The 14,424-nt window shown below is 50.6% G+C and overlaps 1 protein-coding gene across 3 annotated transcripts; it reads left to right on the top strand.

The window, feature by feature from the left end:
• Positions 1-231: 231 nt before the first annotated feature.
• On the top strand, positions 232-13,525 carry ACTL6B (actin like 6B). 3 transcript variants are annotated; one of them, XM_081089728.1, is made up of 14 exons: positions 232-574; positions 1,006-1,082; positions 1,286-1,451; positions 1,754-1,854; positions 8,052-8,149; positions 8,779-8,873; positions 8,939-9,045; positions 9,717-9,806; positions 9,961-10,022; positions 10,133-10,247; positions 10,385-10,465; positions 10,565-10,660; positions 10,864-10,950; positions 13,304-13,525. In XM_081089728.1, exons 1-14 carry the CDS (start codon positions 550-552, stop codon positions 13,382-13,384), a joined length of 1,281 nt encoding a protein of 426 aa, XP_080945854.1. In that variant the 5' UTR covers positions 232-549; the 3' UTR covers positions 13,385-13,525. The 3 variants fall into 3 exon arrangements, with proteins under 3 accessions (XP_080945854.1, XP_080945856.1, XP_080945855.1); XM_081089730.1 differs by lacking the exon at positions 1,286-1,451 and having other exon boundaries at positions 465-574; positions 1,800-1,854; XM_081089729.1 differs by lacking the exon at positions 9,717-9,806 and having other exon boundaries at positions 465-574.
• Positions 13,526-14,424: the final 899 nt, after the last annotated feature.

Below are 14,424 nucleotides of genomic sequence, written 5' to 3'. Positions count from 1 at the left end.
TGGGCATCATCCAGTGCACCAAAAGGCTGGTGGTTGATTCCCAGTCAGGGCACACGCTCAGATTTCGGGCTCAAACCCCGGTAGGGGGCGTGCAGGAGGCAGTCTTCCGCTTTCACATCATGTTTCTCTTTCTCTCCCTCTCCCTTCCTCTCTCCCTCAAAATCAATTTTTTTTTAAAAAAGGTAAGGGAGGAGGGGCCCCCCGCAGCAGTCACCTTGCAGAATCCTGGTCTCCGGATGGCCGTGGTCGCCATCTCTTGGGTACTCCTGCTCTCTGCCTGCCTATCCTTCAGGGCCCGTCTCACCGTTCTTGCTAACCACTCGCTAACTAACCGAAGGCAGTGGTGTCTATCCCTTTAAAGCAGCAGCCCCCGGCTGGGTCATTGTCTCTCTTCGTACCCAATCCGCAGTGCTGTTGGGGGTGGGGGATCCGGCCTTGCGATTGGCCGCCCCGCGCCCCGCCCCACCCGGGATCCCGGGAGCTGTCCGGCCGCCTCGGTGCTGATCCCGCCGCCGCCCACGGGCCGCGAGCGGAGCTAAAGCGGGCACTATGAGCGGGGGCGTCTACGGCGGAGGTGAGCGAGCCTCCGGCTTCGGCCTCTCAAGCCTGGTGGGGCCCCACCTGCAGCCCTGCGCCCCGACTGGCGCGACTCAAGCGCTGGGCACCCCGGGGCCTGTCACCTCGGTGCTCGAGCGGGTCCAGCCCTGGGTTGGGGTCCTGCGCCCCTCCTACCTTCGGGCTTCCCCAGTCTCGCGCGCGCACCTGGCCCAACCTCTGCACCCTTCAACCCACCACGCCCGGCCCCGACCCCTTCCTTGCCAGCAAAGACACCGGCCTGCATAAGGCCGCTGGGCAAGAAGGGACTCTGGGAGCCTGACTCCGGACTCCAAGCCAAGCTCCCGCGTCTCGGCCGGTGTTGAAGGTGGCTCTGCCGAGACTTCTCCTCGGACGATCCAGGGGAGGGGAGTCGGGGAGACCCCCTCACACACCTGTCTCCCGGCACAGATGAGGTGGGCGCGCTGGTCTTTGACATTGGCTCCTTCTCAGTCCGCGCTGGATACGCTGGGGAGGACTGTCCCAAGGTGAGCCTTCCAGCCCCTTCCCAAACCCTAGGGCCTCCGGACGGGCGCCTCTCCAGGCTTCCCAGGAACCCCGGGCTCTCGGCCCAGAGAGCAGCTTTGCTGAGCGGGAATGTGGGAGTCAACCCAGGGCGGGCTGAGGCCCTGCCGAGGGCTGGGACTGGGGCAGGAGGCTGATCCCTCTCCCCGCCGGTTCACGCCTCCAGGCTGACTTCCCTACCACAGTGGGGCTGCTGGCCGCAGAGGAGGGGTGCGGGCTGGAGCTGGAGGGGGAGAAAGAGAAGAAAGGGAAGATCTTTCACATCGACACCAACGCCCTGCATGTGCCTCGAGATGGAGCGGAGGTCATGTCACCCCTCAAAAATGGCATGAGTAAGGGGCCCCCATCCACCGCCTCCTGGCACAGACCTGAAGTCCACCCCTCAGTCCGGGACACAGCACCCCACACCCATGGAGTCTTCCTTGCAGCCACCCAAGTCCCAGGGATCCCCTCACTGCTTCCCACAGCTGCCCAGTTCCCAGCCCAGTTCCCAGACACCTGGGAAGGGGGGATTGCCACCGGAGCTGATCCCACTTCCCCTCCCCTGGACTTGGTCTTTCCCCTTCCTCTCCTTCCTGTCTCTGCACCCCTGCCTGCCCAACCTCATCTCTTCCTGCTGGCATCCTGGCCCCAGTCGAGGACTGGGAGTGCTTCCGCGCCATCCTGGATCACACCTACAGCAAACACGTCAAGTCCGAGCCAAACCTGCACCCAGTGCTCATGTCTGAGGCGCCGGTAAGTGCCTCCTCCAGCGCTAGTCCAACCCGGGGCCCACCATTCACCTCTCCTCAAGCCTCTGTCATCACTCACCCACCTCAATTTTCAGACTTTCCCTCCAACCACATCTTCTTCCTTCCGCCCTGGTTTGGTCTCCATCCCTCTCTCTCCTCCTACTCTATCCACTCACCCTTCCCCCAGCCAGCCTTATCCACTTTCATTTTTCTTGTAAAGTCCTGTTTTGAACTTTTAACTTAAATTTTTGTCAATGCTATATATGCACATAAATAATCAATTTTCTTTATAAAGTCTGTTAAGGAAAAAATTTGTCATTTATGCTCTCGTCCATTTACCTTTTCCAGAGGCAGCTGCTTTTCTCTCTTTTAGCTAATTTTGTCATTTTCTTTCAAATCACTAACATACTTAAAATGTTACCTGTGGATGTTTTAGTTTTAGGCATTATCCATGGATTTCCAACTATAGAAAATGAGCATTTAGCTCTCTTTCCTCCCCCAGCCCACATCACACATATTTGCTACTCCCGCCTTTTAAAAAAAATTTTTTTTAATTGATTTCAGAGAGAAAGGGAAAGGGAGGGAGAGATAGAAATATCAATGATAAGAGAGAATCATTGATTGGCTGCCTCCTGTATGCCCCCTTCTGGGGATTGAGCCTGCAACCTGGGTATGTGCCCTTGACTGGAATCAAAGCAGGGACCCTTCAGTCCGCAGGCCGACACTTCATCCACGGAGCCAAACCAGCTTAGGGCACTCCCACCTTTTAAAAAGTATATACTTTTATTGATTCCAGACAGGAAGGGAGGAGAAAGAGAGAGATCAATGATGAGAGAGAATCATTGATTGGCTGCCTCCTGCATGACCCCTACTGCGGGTCGAGCCCGAAGCCAGTCATGAAACATGACTGCCTGGTTCATAGGTCGATGCTGGCCCAGCACTCCCACTTTTATGTACAGTTGTATTTTAGGTTTTTCTAAGATCAATATTCAGTATTTACACTGTTATTATTATGTATACTAATCAGGGCTGAGCCAGGCAATAAACTATGGTTACTTTTTCTTCCTGCACAACCTTTTGTTTTTCCTAGAACTGAAATTGTCTTGATGTTTATTTTGCATAGTTTCCTATCTACTTAATAGTGTGAGTCTAGCCCTGGCCGGTTGCTCAGTAGTGGTTAGAGCGTCAGCCTGGGGACTGAAGTGTCACGGATTCGATTCCTGGTCAAGGACATGTACTTCGGTTGCAGGTCCCCTAGCCCTAGTAGGGACGTGTGGGACACCTGTGGGAAGCAACTAAGTGACGTGTCTCTCTCACGTGGATGTTTCTCTCTCTCTCTCTCTCTCTCTCTCTCTCTCTCTCTCTCTCTCTCTTTCTCACCCTCCCTTCCACTCTCTCTAGAAATCAATGGGAAAAAATATCCTTGGGTGAGGATTTTTAAAAAAGTGTGAACCTAAATTATTCATCATTTATTTATACTTTTCTCAATAAATTAATTCCTTGCCCTAGCTAGTTTGGCTCAGTGGATAGAGCGTTGGCCTGCAGACCGAAAGGTCCCAGGTTCGATTCCAGTCAAGGGCACATGCCCATGTTGGAGGCTCGATCCCCAGTAGGGGGCATGCAGGAGGCAGCCGATCAATGATTCTTTCTCATTATTGATGTTTCTATGGCGCCCTCTCCTTTCCTCTCTAAAATCAATAAAAATATATTTTAAAAAATAAAATTCATATGGAAATCAAGGGACTCAGAATAGTCAAAAAATCTTAAGAGAACAAAGTTAGACAACACATACTTTTAAAAAAATTAATACTTTGGCATTGTGTCAGTTTCATCTTCTTGAAGAAATCTCTTCAAGAATCCACTGATTTGCTCCACTTTGGACTGGTTGCCTTCTACACAGAGAACATAGCTCTCATCCTGACATCTCCCTTCACCATCATTTTAGGGAATCCCTTTGCTTCTCTCCTAGGTTAAAAATCCTGTTTCCTGCATCTCATGACTACTTTTTAAAACATGCTTTATTATTTTCATGGAACGCATCCTCCAGTAATTGCCTTAGAAAAGTCACAGGAAGTAAACTTTCTGAGACCTTGCGTGTCTGATCTTGTATTGATAGCTTAGCTAGGCATAACACTCCAAATTGGAAATCATTTTTCTTCATAATCTTGAAGGTACTTCTCCATTGTTGTCCAGCTTCTATTGTTGCCACCCAGAAGGCTGAAAATATCTAATTTCTGATCCTTTGATGTAATTTTTTTTCCTTTCTGAAAGTTATAGAATTTTCACTTTGTCCTCAGTGTTTTATAATTTCACACTATTATATTGGTTTATTTTCATTAATTGCTCTAGACCAGTGATTTTCAATCAATGTGCCACAAGAATTTTAAAAACATATAATACCTAAATATTTAGTCAGAGTCACTGACCTCTTTTCCCTTAGATTGTCAAATAAATAAATAAAAATTACAACAGCCCTAACCAGTTTGGCTCAGTGGATAGAACGTCGGCCAGTGGACTCAAGGGTCCCAGGTTCGACTCCAGTCAAGGGCATGTACTTTGGTTGCGGGCACATACCCACTAGGGAGTGTGCAGGAGGCAGCTGATCGATGTTTCTCTCTCATCGATGTTTCTAACTCTCTATTCATCTCCTTTCCTCTCTGTAAAAAATCAATAAAATATATTTTTAAAAAATTACAACAGCCAACACTCATTCAATGTGAATGAATCAAAATTATACTTTTTTTGGTCAGATCGGCAAAAAATATATTTTTGGGTGTGCTTCATAATTTTAGTAATTAGTTTATGTGTGCTGTGAAATGAAAAAGGTTGCAAGTCACTGCTCTAGACACTCAGTATGTCATTTCAATCTAGAAACCCGTGTCTTTCAATCAGTGAAAAAAATAATTAAGTAATTATTTAATTCAGTAATTTAAATTACTTATTTATCTCAATTTTCTCTGTTCTCCCTTTTGGGAAGTCTTATTATTTGGATTCTACACCTCTTGAACTGGTTCTCTAATTTTTGTATTTTTTTCCACCTTTCATTTTCCCCTCTAATTTCCAAGATATTCCCTCAGCTTTATTATTTTTTAATAAGTACATGGGTACACAAAGTGGGGGCAGATTTTTAAAATTTTTATTGCTTCCAGAGAGGGAGAGAGGGATTGAAATATCAACGATGAGAATCATTGATTGGCTGCCTCCTGCACGCCCCCTACTGGGGATCGAGCCTGCAACCTGGGTGCCTGACTGGGATTTGAACCATGTTCTCCTGGTTCATAGGTTGACCTTCAACCACTGAGCCACACAGGCCGGGCTCAGCTTTATTTTTTAACCCTTCTATTGATTTTTTCATATCTGCTCCTGTATTTTTAATTTTCAGGAGTTCTTTTTTTGCTACAGAAATGCTACTTTTTAGAGTATCCTATTCTTGTGTTATGGGTGCAATATCATCTGTTATCTCATAAAGGATATTATAAATTTTGCTTTTGAAAGTTTTTGTGTCCCTGCATAATTTTGGTTCTCGTAAGCTGTTTCCCTCCCCACCCCCTGCCCTTTTTTTGAGTTCTCTGTCTCAATTTATTTTATTTTTAATTTTTAATGTTTTTAATATATATATTTTCATTGATTTCAAAAAGGAAGGGAAAGAGAGAGAGAAATAGAAACATCAATAATGAGAGAGAATCATTGATCAGCTGCCTCCTGCATGCCCCACACTGGGGATCCAGACCCGCAACCGAGGCATGTGCCCTGACTGGGAATTGAACCATGACCTCCTGATTCATAGGTCGACTTCAACCACTGAACCAGGCCAGCCGGGCTCTACCTCATTTTACAGGCTTTTTTTTAGATTTATGCAAATCCTTGTTTGTCTGCTTATGATTAAGATCATGGACTAAGCCCTTGCCGGTTTGGCTCAGCTGATAGAGCGAGGGACTGCGGACTGAAGGGTCCCGAGTCTGATCCCGGTCAAGGGCACATTTCCGGTAGTGGGCTAGATCCCCAGTAAGGGGCTTGCAAAAGGCAGCCAATCAATGATTCTCTCTCATCATTGATGTTCCTCTCTCTCTTCCTCTCCCTTCCTCTCTGAAATCAATAAAAATATATTTTTAAAAAGAAAAGATGAGTGACTAAAATGCTGATAGAGCCCTAGCTGGTTTGGCTCAGTGGATAGAGCATTCCATTCTGATCAAGGGCATGAACCTCAATTGCAGGTTCAATCCCCTGCCCTGGTCAGGACCCTTCCAGAGGCAACCAAGTATTGTGTCTGTTTCACACTGATGTTTCTCTCTCTCTCTCTGTCTCCCCCTCCCTTCCACTCTCTCTAAAAATCAAGGGAAAAAATATCCTCCAGTGAGGATTGACCCAAAAAATAAAAGAAGCTGATAGGAAGCTGTGTGGGGTGGGGGCTATGACCTTTGCTACAGGTTGCTCTGACTGGGATGTTTGTTAGGCAGCCTCTGATATATGGAATCTTGATATCTTTGATGTAACTCACAGGAAAGATTTCCATCCTAAAGATAGGCCTGGCACCAGCATTCTAAGAGCCAAGTGAGAGAATAGGACTGATGTTCACCATATTCTTCCACTTTTCTCCTGAGTTAGGGTGAGCAATAGCCCAGTAATATGGAATTGGGGAAAGATTGTAGGATCTGTTACTTGAAGAGCTTTAAACAATCTTATTTTAGCTTTCCCTTCACTTCCACTTCCAGAGATACCTGAAATGACCCATTCCTGAGCCCTGTGAGGATTCTGCAGTTTAACACAGGTTGTTTCTGATTTTTTCCACTACTGCCTATGAGTCAGCATTTTTGGATCTGTGAAGTCAGTTACCACTCACCTATCCGACCTCCAATCTTGGAAAATATGGTGCTGTTTTCTCCTTTCTTATTTTTCCCAACATTTGAGGACATCTGTCTCTCTCTTTCCCTCCCTCTCTCAGCTAACATTAACCTTTTTAATGTTAACAATTTAATACATTCACAATGTTGTACAACCATCATTTCTATCTAGTTCCAAAACATTTTCATCACCCCAAAAGATAATCCATTTTCATAAAGCCATCTCCACTCCCCCTGCCCCAACCCTTGGCAGCCATCAATCTGATTTTTGTGTTTATGGCTATATCTATTTTGTGTTTTTCATAGAATGGAATCATACAATATGTGATATTTTATGTCTGTATTTTTTCACATAGCATAATGTTTTTGAGATTCATTCATGTTGCAGTATATATCAGCACTTTGATTTTTATTATGGTTGAGTGATATTCCATTGTATGGATATACCACAATTTGCTTTTCTATTCATCCACTGATGAACATTTGGGTTGTTTCCATTTTGGCTATTGCTGATAGTGCTGCTATGAATAGTTGTGTACAAGATTTGTTTGAGTACCTGTTTTCAATTCTTTGGGGTCTATAACTAGGAGTGGAACTGTTGGGTCATATGGTAATTTAATGTTTAACTTTTGGAAGAACTGCCAGTTGTTTTCCACAGTGGCTGAACCATTTTACCTTTCCACCAGCAACTTACAATGGTTTCAATTTCTCCACATCCTTTCCAACACGTGCTGTTTTCTGTTGTTGGTTTTTTCCTTCAAATTATTATTACCATCCTAGTGGGTGTGAAGTAATATCTTATTGTGCTTTTGATCTGCATTTCCCTAATGGCCATCGGCATTGAGTATCTTTTCATGGGTTTGTTGGTTTTTGTGGGTTTATGTCTTTTTAAATTGCCCCTTGATTATAGTTTTGCTGGGATCCTAGAAGGGAATAAAATTAGATGTTTGTATTCAATCCACCATTTTTACCCAGAAATATCTCCAGCCTTCTTACCTCTGAAATGATTAGAATGGGGAAGAAGAGAGATGTATTGGGGGCTAGGAGGAGCCTGAAGTGTGTATATTGTACAATAAAGAACACTGGGCCAGGAGTCAAGAAACTATGACTTGAGTCCCAGCTCTACCATGTAACCTTTGGCAAATCACTCTCTCTCTCTGAGTTTTGTCTTCTTCACCTGTGTTTGGATAGTGGTCTTTAAACTTCTTTATAGTTCTCCCATTCTAAAGGTCAATGTGGGTTAAAGGGACGACCTCGTGTGTGTGTGTGTGTGTGTGTGTGTGTGTGTGTGTGTGCGCGCGCGCGCACGGGGCTGTGCCTCTCCATTCCTGAGTCCTCCCCTCCTGCACTTTCTCCCCAGTGGAATACGCGGGCCAAGCGGGAGAAGCTGACTGAGCTGATGTTTGAGCAGTACAACATTCCTGCCTTCTTCCTATGCAAGACGGCTGTGCTGACCGCGTATCCTCTGGGCTGCGCTGCTCTGCTTGGGTGGAGGGCCGGAGAGGGCGTGCGGCCTGCTGAGCTGGGGGTTAGGCTTGATTCCATGGAGATAAGGGCCTGGAGGGGCCGGCACCCCCATGAACCCCATTAGTACAGAAGGCCCCGGTGGACTAATGCCTTGGACCCTGGGGTGGTCAGTCAGGAGTCACTTCCATTTCTTGGATCAGGTTGGGCAGAGAGAAAGTTGGGCCAAGTTGGGGCTGGGGCTGGAGAGAAGGCGGATACGACACAGGCGTTTCCTTCCCAAACAGCTAATCAGCATTTACTTTTTTAAGGATCTGCCTTGCATTGAACCCTGTGCTATGCACTCGGGCGATATGGCCCCTAATTTCAAGGAGCCCCTAGGACATAAAACCAAGACTAAAGACAGGCTGGGAGCTCAGAAAGAAGGACAAGAGGAAGATGTTGTGAGTCAGAGAGGGGAAAAGTGACAGGTCTCAGGAGCCTTCCTTCAGCAGATGGGTCGCAAACAAGGAGACATTTGCAGACTGGGAATGGGCTGTACCTCAGCATAGCAGAGGTCAGACCTGGGTCCCTGCCCCCTCATTTGCTGCTGCTATCTCTTTGACCTACCTGTCCTATGCCAGCTTTGCGAACGGACGCTCCACCGGCTTGGTACTGGACAGTGGGGCCACCCACACCACGGCCATTCCAGTGCATGATGGCTACGTCCTGCAGCAAGGTGGGGTCTCAGCAGAGGTTGGGAGTGCCTTGGGAGGCCAGGTTCTGACACCTCTCCCTTCCTAGGCATCGTCAAGTCACCCCTGGCAGGGGACTTCATCTCCATGCAGTGCCGGGAGCTCTTTCAAGAAATGGCCATTGACATCATCCCACCTTATATGATTGCTGCCAAGGTGGGGCCTCTGGGGCATCCTGGGCCCTCACTTTATGTCTGCCGACCCATTATCTCATTAGATATAAGAGCAGGGAGCAGCAAGGATCCTCAGAGGACCCTGGGTCCAGTTTCTGAATTTACAATCAAGGCATCAGAGATTCAGACAGGCTGAGGGCCGTGGCCTCGGTCACACAGCCAGCTGATAGCACGATCTGAAGGGCCAGTGTGATGAGTTCTGGGGTCAGTTTCAAGGTCTGCGTCTACCATGTGACCTAGAGCATGAGACTGAAGTTCCCCGAACCTCATTTTCTTCCCCTGAAACGTGAAACACGACATAAGGCTGCTGTGGCAAATGACATACTACATGCAAGGGTCTGCTTGGACCACCCCATGGAACATGGCTCAGTAAAGGCTGTTTCCTTAAGGTTCTGGTCTCCCACTGTGCTCCCTATTCCCTCAGCTTTCTCTGACCCGGGTCTTTCAGAGCAGCTGTACCAATTGCATGGGTGGAATTCGTGGGAACAGGCTCTCCCCACTATCCCTCCTCTAACTGGGATGGAAACACCTTTTGTGGGCCACAGAGCAGAGCCCAGTGCCTGTAGCTGCAGAGCCAATGAGCGCTGGGAATGTAGGTGTGGTCAGGGTGCGCTGGGCAAGTATGGGATGAGGAAGGGTGCTGTACCCCTACAGGAGCCTGTGCGGGAGGGCGCCCCACCAAACTGGAAGAAGAAGGAGAAGCTACCCCAGGTTTCCAAGTCTTGGCATAACTACATGTGCAATGTGAGACCCTGGAGACGATCCCCTATAACACCCCTTCCCTAGCTGCTAGTCCCCTGCATGAGCAGACAGGAAGGGACTGCGGCCCTGCAGGTGGAATGGGGTTGTGGAGGTATGAGGAGGGTGGCCAACCCTCACTACCTCCCTGGGTTCTCAGGAGGTGATCCAGGACTTCCAGGCCTCTGTGCTGCAGGTCTCAGACTCTCCCTACGATGAGCAGTGAGTGGGGCCCACAGCTGGGGGTGGGAAAGAGGGCAGGCCTGGAGCTCAGGGGGGTCCTATGGTCCTTTGCGATGATCAGAAACGAAGTCTTGCTCCTTTCTGGGCAGGGTGGCTGCACAGATGCCCACTGTGCATTATGAGATGCCCAATGGCTACAACACAGACTACGGTGCTGAGCGGCTCCGCATCCCCGAGGGCCTGTTTGATCCCTCCAATGTCAAGGTTGGGCTGGCTGGAGGGCACTGTTGTGGGGCTGGCTGGGGTCCCCCGATGCCGAGGTGTGGGGAGGCTGGGAAGGGTCACAGGAGTCTGGGGAGAAGGGGCAGAAGGCCCAAAGCCCAGGTCACCTTTCTTTGCAGGGCCTCTCGGGGAACACCATGTTAGGTGTGGGCCATGTGGTGACCACCAGCATCGGCATGTGTGACATCGACATTCGCCCGGTGAGCCCCAAGCCTTCAGCTGGGCAAAGGGGCCCTGGAGAAGTGGGGAGACGGGGAAGGGCTGTTCCCTGTCTGCTTACTCCTCCTCACTGCTCTCAGGGCCTCTACGGCAGTGTCATTGTCACTGGTGGGAACACACTGCTTCAGGGCTTCACTGACAGGCTCAATCGAGAGCTTTCCCAGAAGACCCCACCGGTAGGAACCTCCCCGCAACTAGGGCCTTGACTCCAGTCCTGGTTTAGTTCCTCAGGACCAATCCGTCCTCCTTCCCCAACCTCTAGTGTTCTGGCCACCAGCGCAGAACCTTCCCCCTGTGGCTTCCCAGTCTTCCCCAACCCCAGCCCTGTCCTTTCCCAGAACCCAGGCGTCCGCGTCCCCAAGCCCTTGTTCTCCCCCAGAGCATGCGACTGAAACTCATTGCCAGCAACAGCACCATGGAGCGCAAATTCAGCCCCTGGATTGGAGGCTCCATCTTGGCCTCACTCGTAAGTGGGAAGGGGTCTGGCCTGGCTCTGACTGTGGGAAAGGGACAAGCCCAGTGTCTTGCCTGCCTCCTCATTCATTCATTCAACAAACATTTATTTTTGAGAAAGGGCAGGCCTGGTCCCAGAAAGGTTAATGTTCCACAGGAAACAAATCAGGGAGTAGAGGCCATGAAGCCGGAGTGGTTGGTTGGGATGAGATTGCTGTGGCCTTGTGTGCCAGGGTGAGGCACCCTCTGTAGTCAGCAGACAGGAGACACTGAAGGTTTGGGGGAAGCTTAGGTGACAGGCACAGGCATGTTGGAGAAGACTGTGTCTTTAAGAATCCAGTGTGAGCTGGACCCAAGGGAAGCTTGGAAGGAGGCTATATTGTCCTGGCGTCACGGGTTGTAGTGCGGATGGGGTGAAGAACAAGGGGCAGTTAGAGAAGGAGGCAAGCAGGTTGGTCTGGGGCAGTAGGTGATGAGTTCAGCTTGGACCTGCTGCTGGAGCAGACGCAAGATACTGAGCAGGGAGCTGGAGAGTGTCAGCCATACAGAGGGGACGTCCTCTAGAGGGGGAGCCCCCGGAGAGACAGAAACAAAGGTCTGAAAGGCAGAAGGCTGACAGTCCGAAGTTAGCTCAGGGCTGAGCATGTCAGCCACACACCGCTATTGTGGGCTTCCTGTGTGCCGGAAGTGTACAGACAGCTTGACACGGTCCCTGCCTCCATGAGCAGGAACAGTCTAGAGGCCAAGACCATTAAACAGGAAGTCCTCACAGTGTGAGGGGATTCCTTTAAGGAAGGACCCGATCCAGTTCAGGGATCATGAAGGGCCTGTAAGGAGCATTCAAACTGAGATGGGAAGACTGAATAAGAACTCATGAGGCAAAGCGGGAGGGAGGGTGCTTGGGCCAGGGGCAGAGGCAGGCAAGGCCAAAGGCAGTGAGCAGACACAGTAGACAGTCTCATTATAATTTAGGAAGCTCATTGGGCCCAGTGGTCTCTACTATGATTGGGGTTTGAGAAAGGAGTAGATATTAGGGGGTGGATTTGGGAGCCAGAGGTCCGACTGACAGAATGTGGACACTATTTAGATACAAGAAGCAAGAGGGAAGGGGATCTAGGATGAGGCCCAAAAGGACTGTAATGTGAGCCACATATGCAATTTAAACATTTCTAACAGCCATATTTAAGAGTCCAAAGAATAAGGTGAAATTAAGTTTAAAGAATATATATTTTATTTAACCCAATATATCCAGATATAATTTCAATGCATGATCAATATAAAAATGATTGAGATATTTTACATTCTTTTTTTCTGGACTTTGTGTTCCATATCCGGTGTGCATTTTACATAGAGCACATTTCAGTTCAGTCCAGCCACATTTCAAGTGCTCAATAGCCACATGTGGCCAGTGACCGCCCTATTGGACAGTGCTAGGAAAGAAAGACCACGGAAACAAGTTTGGGCCAGAACTGGGGGAAGATAATAAACTCAGTGGTGGACACGTTGAGTGTGAAGTTCTGAGGGACACTCAAGAAAAGGTACCCAAAAGACAGCTAAGCATTTGGCTCTGTTACTCAGCGTGGAAATCTGCAAGGGAAAGGAATATTGGGGGAGGGGTGGGTTTTAGCTCATGAGAAGTCCAGGGAGTGCATGAGCTGGTCCAGGACGCCTTGTTCTGTGAGCCAAGGAGAGGAAAAGGGACAGAACCATGGACACAGGCATCAACTCTCAGGCAGGGACAAGGCAACCATCAAAGAGAAGAGACAGTCTGAAATGCCCCGGGCAGGAGACCCTCAGGGGCAAGTTTCAGGAGGGGGTGGGCCACCAGGGTGGAGACAACTCCATCTCAAGTCAGGAGGGGCAGGAGTGGTGGGTGGAAGATTTTTCTTGGGAATGAGGGAAGACTTGACCAGTTTGTAAAGCCTGATGGAGTGTTAGGATGCCTGGTGGAGATGGAATGTGTGCATATACGTGTGTGGGGGGGGGGGGGGGGCTGGTTGGTTGGCCTGGGGCTGCAAGTTCCACCACCCAGCTCAAAAACAGCGCCTGGCCCAGGGCAGACGGTGCGAAATTCATACCTGTTGAATGAATGAATCCACATTATGGTTGACCGGCATGAAGGAGGGTATTCGCCCCCAGAATATGAAGGGGTTGGCGGGTTGGGGTTAGGGAGGCCGTTGCGGGAGGGAGGTGGGACGGAGGAGCGGGGAGGCCAGGAAGAGGGCTCGAGGGGCTGAGCCTGCACTGGGGGAATGTGGGGAAGGCTCCCCGCCCCGCCCCCTGCCCCCCGACCCTCTCCCCGTTCCTTCAGGGCCCCCCTGACCGCCGCTGTCGCCGCCCCCCCCCCCCCCCCCCCCCGCACCCAGGGCACTTTCCAGCAGATGTGGATCTCCAAGCAGGAATACGAAGAAGGCGGGAAGCAGTGCGTGGAGCGGAAGTGCCCCTGAGGCCTCCCCGAGCGCAGAGAAGACCCCTGACCCCCCAACTCCGCCCCGCCCCGTCGCCCCCTTCCGCCCCCGCCCCTCTCGTCCTCAGAGATTGTGATGCTTCTGGGTTTAAAGGAGTAAAAATGTTTTAAGGAAAATAAACGTTGGCCTCCTTGGCGGTGGGGAGTGGACGCGGGGGTCTGGGGGTTGGCGAGGGAGGGCCACACCTACCTCCATTCCCGACCCCAAGGCGGATACCGGGGCCAGGTCTGCGGGCCGGGCCGGGCCGGGCGGAGCCGCAGGGGCCCCGGAGGCCTCGCGGTAAGTGCCCCGAGCCGAGCGGGGGTGGGAAGGGGCTGCTGGAGAGAAGATCTGCGGCCAGGGCCGGGCGAGGCCAGGGCAGGGCCAGAGGTCGGGCCTGCTGGGCGGGGAGGTGGGGCGGGAGTGGGCCGGGCGTCGGCGTCGGCGTCCGCGTTCGGAGGAGGCTGTGCCCAGGCACCCCCGGACCTGCAGCCGAGGTGAGCCAGGGCTGCGCCCCAGCAGCTCAGAACTTCTCTTCCAACTTGGGTAGTAATGGAGGGTTTCCAAGGGTGATCCCCACACGAGGTCCCTGAGCCCTACTAGTCCCTGAGCCCTACTAGTCCTGGGGTCCTCAGCAAGGCTTGGGGCCCCTGCCTGAAATTGTGGGTAAAGCTCAGCGGTTTGTGCCCTGATGTATTCCTGGGGTGCCCAGATCCAAAAGAGGTAAAAATCTGTGTGGTCCCAGCCCTCTAGTCACCAAACAGGCCGACGCGCCCAAAGAGCACCATGAATTATCAAAGGTCACCTAGCTCTGCCCACACTTTGGCCAGGACTCTTTCCACCAATGCCTGTGGGCCTTGACCCACAGGTCCCTGACTCCGGGACCCCCATGCTGGAGCACTCCCTGGTCTTGCCTGACCATGTGCTACCATTCATGCCCCTCCTTCTCGGGCACCAGGAGGAGCCTGAGACCCGAATTTCAGCCTGATTCCCGTGAGACAAGACACCCACCCAGCCAAACCAAACCCCAATGTCACACC

Source organism: Myotis nattereri (assembly GCF_964212035.1).
Source record: "Myotis nattereri genome assembly, chromosome: 4".
NCBI classification, from domain to species: Eukaryota; Metazoa; Chordata; class Mammalia; order Chiroptera; family Vespertilionidae; genus Myotis; species Myotis nattereri.
The sequence above is the reverse complement of the archived record's forward strand: the minus strand, read 5'-3'. Positions and strand labels throughout refer to the sequence as shown.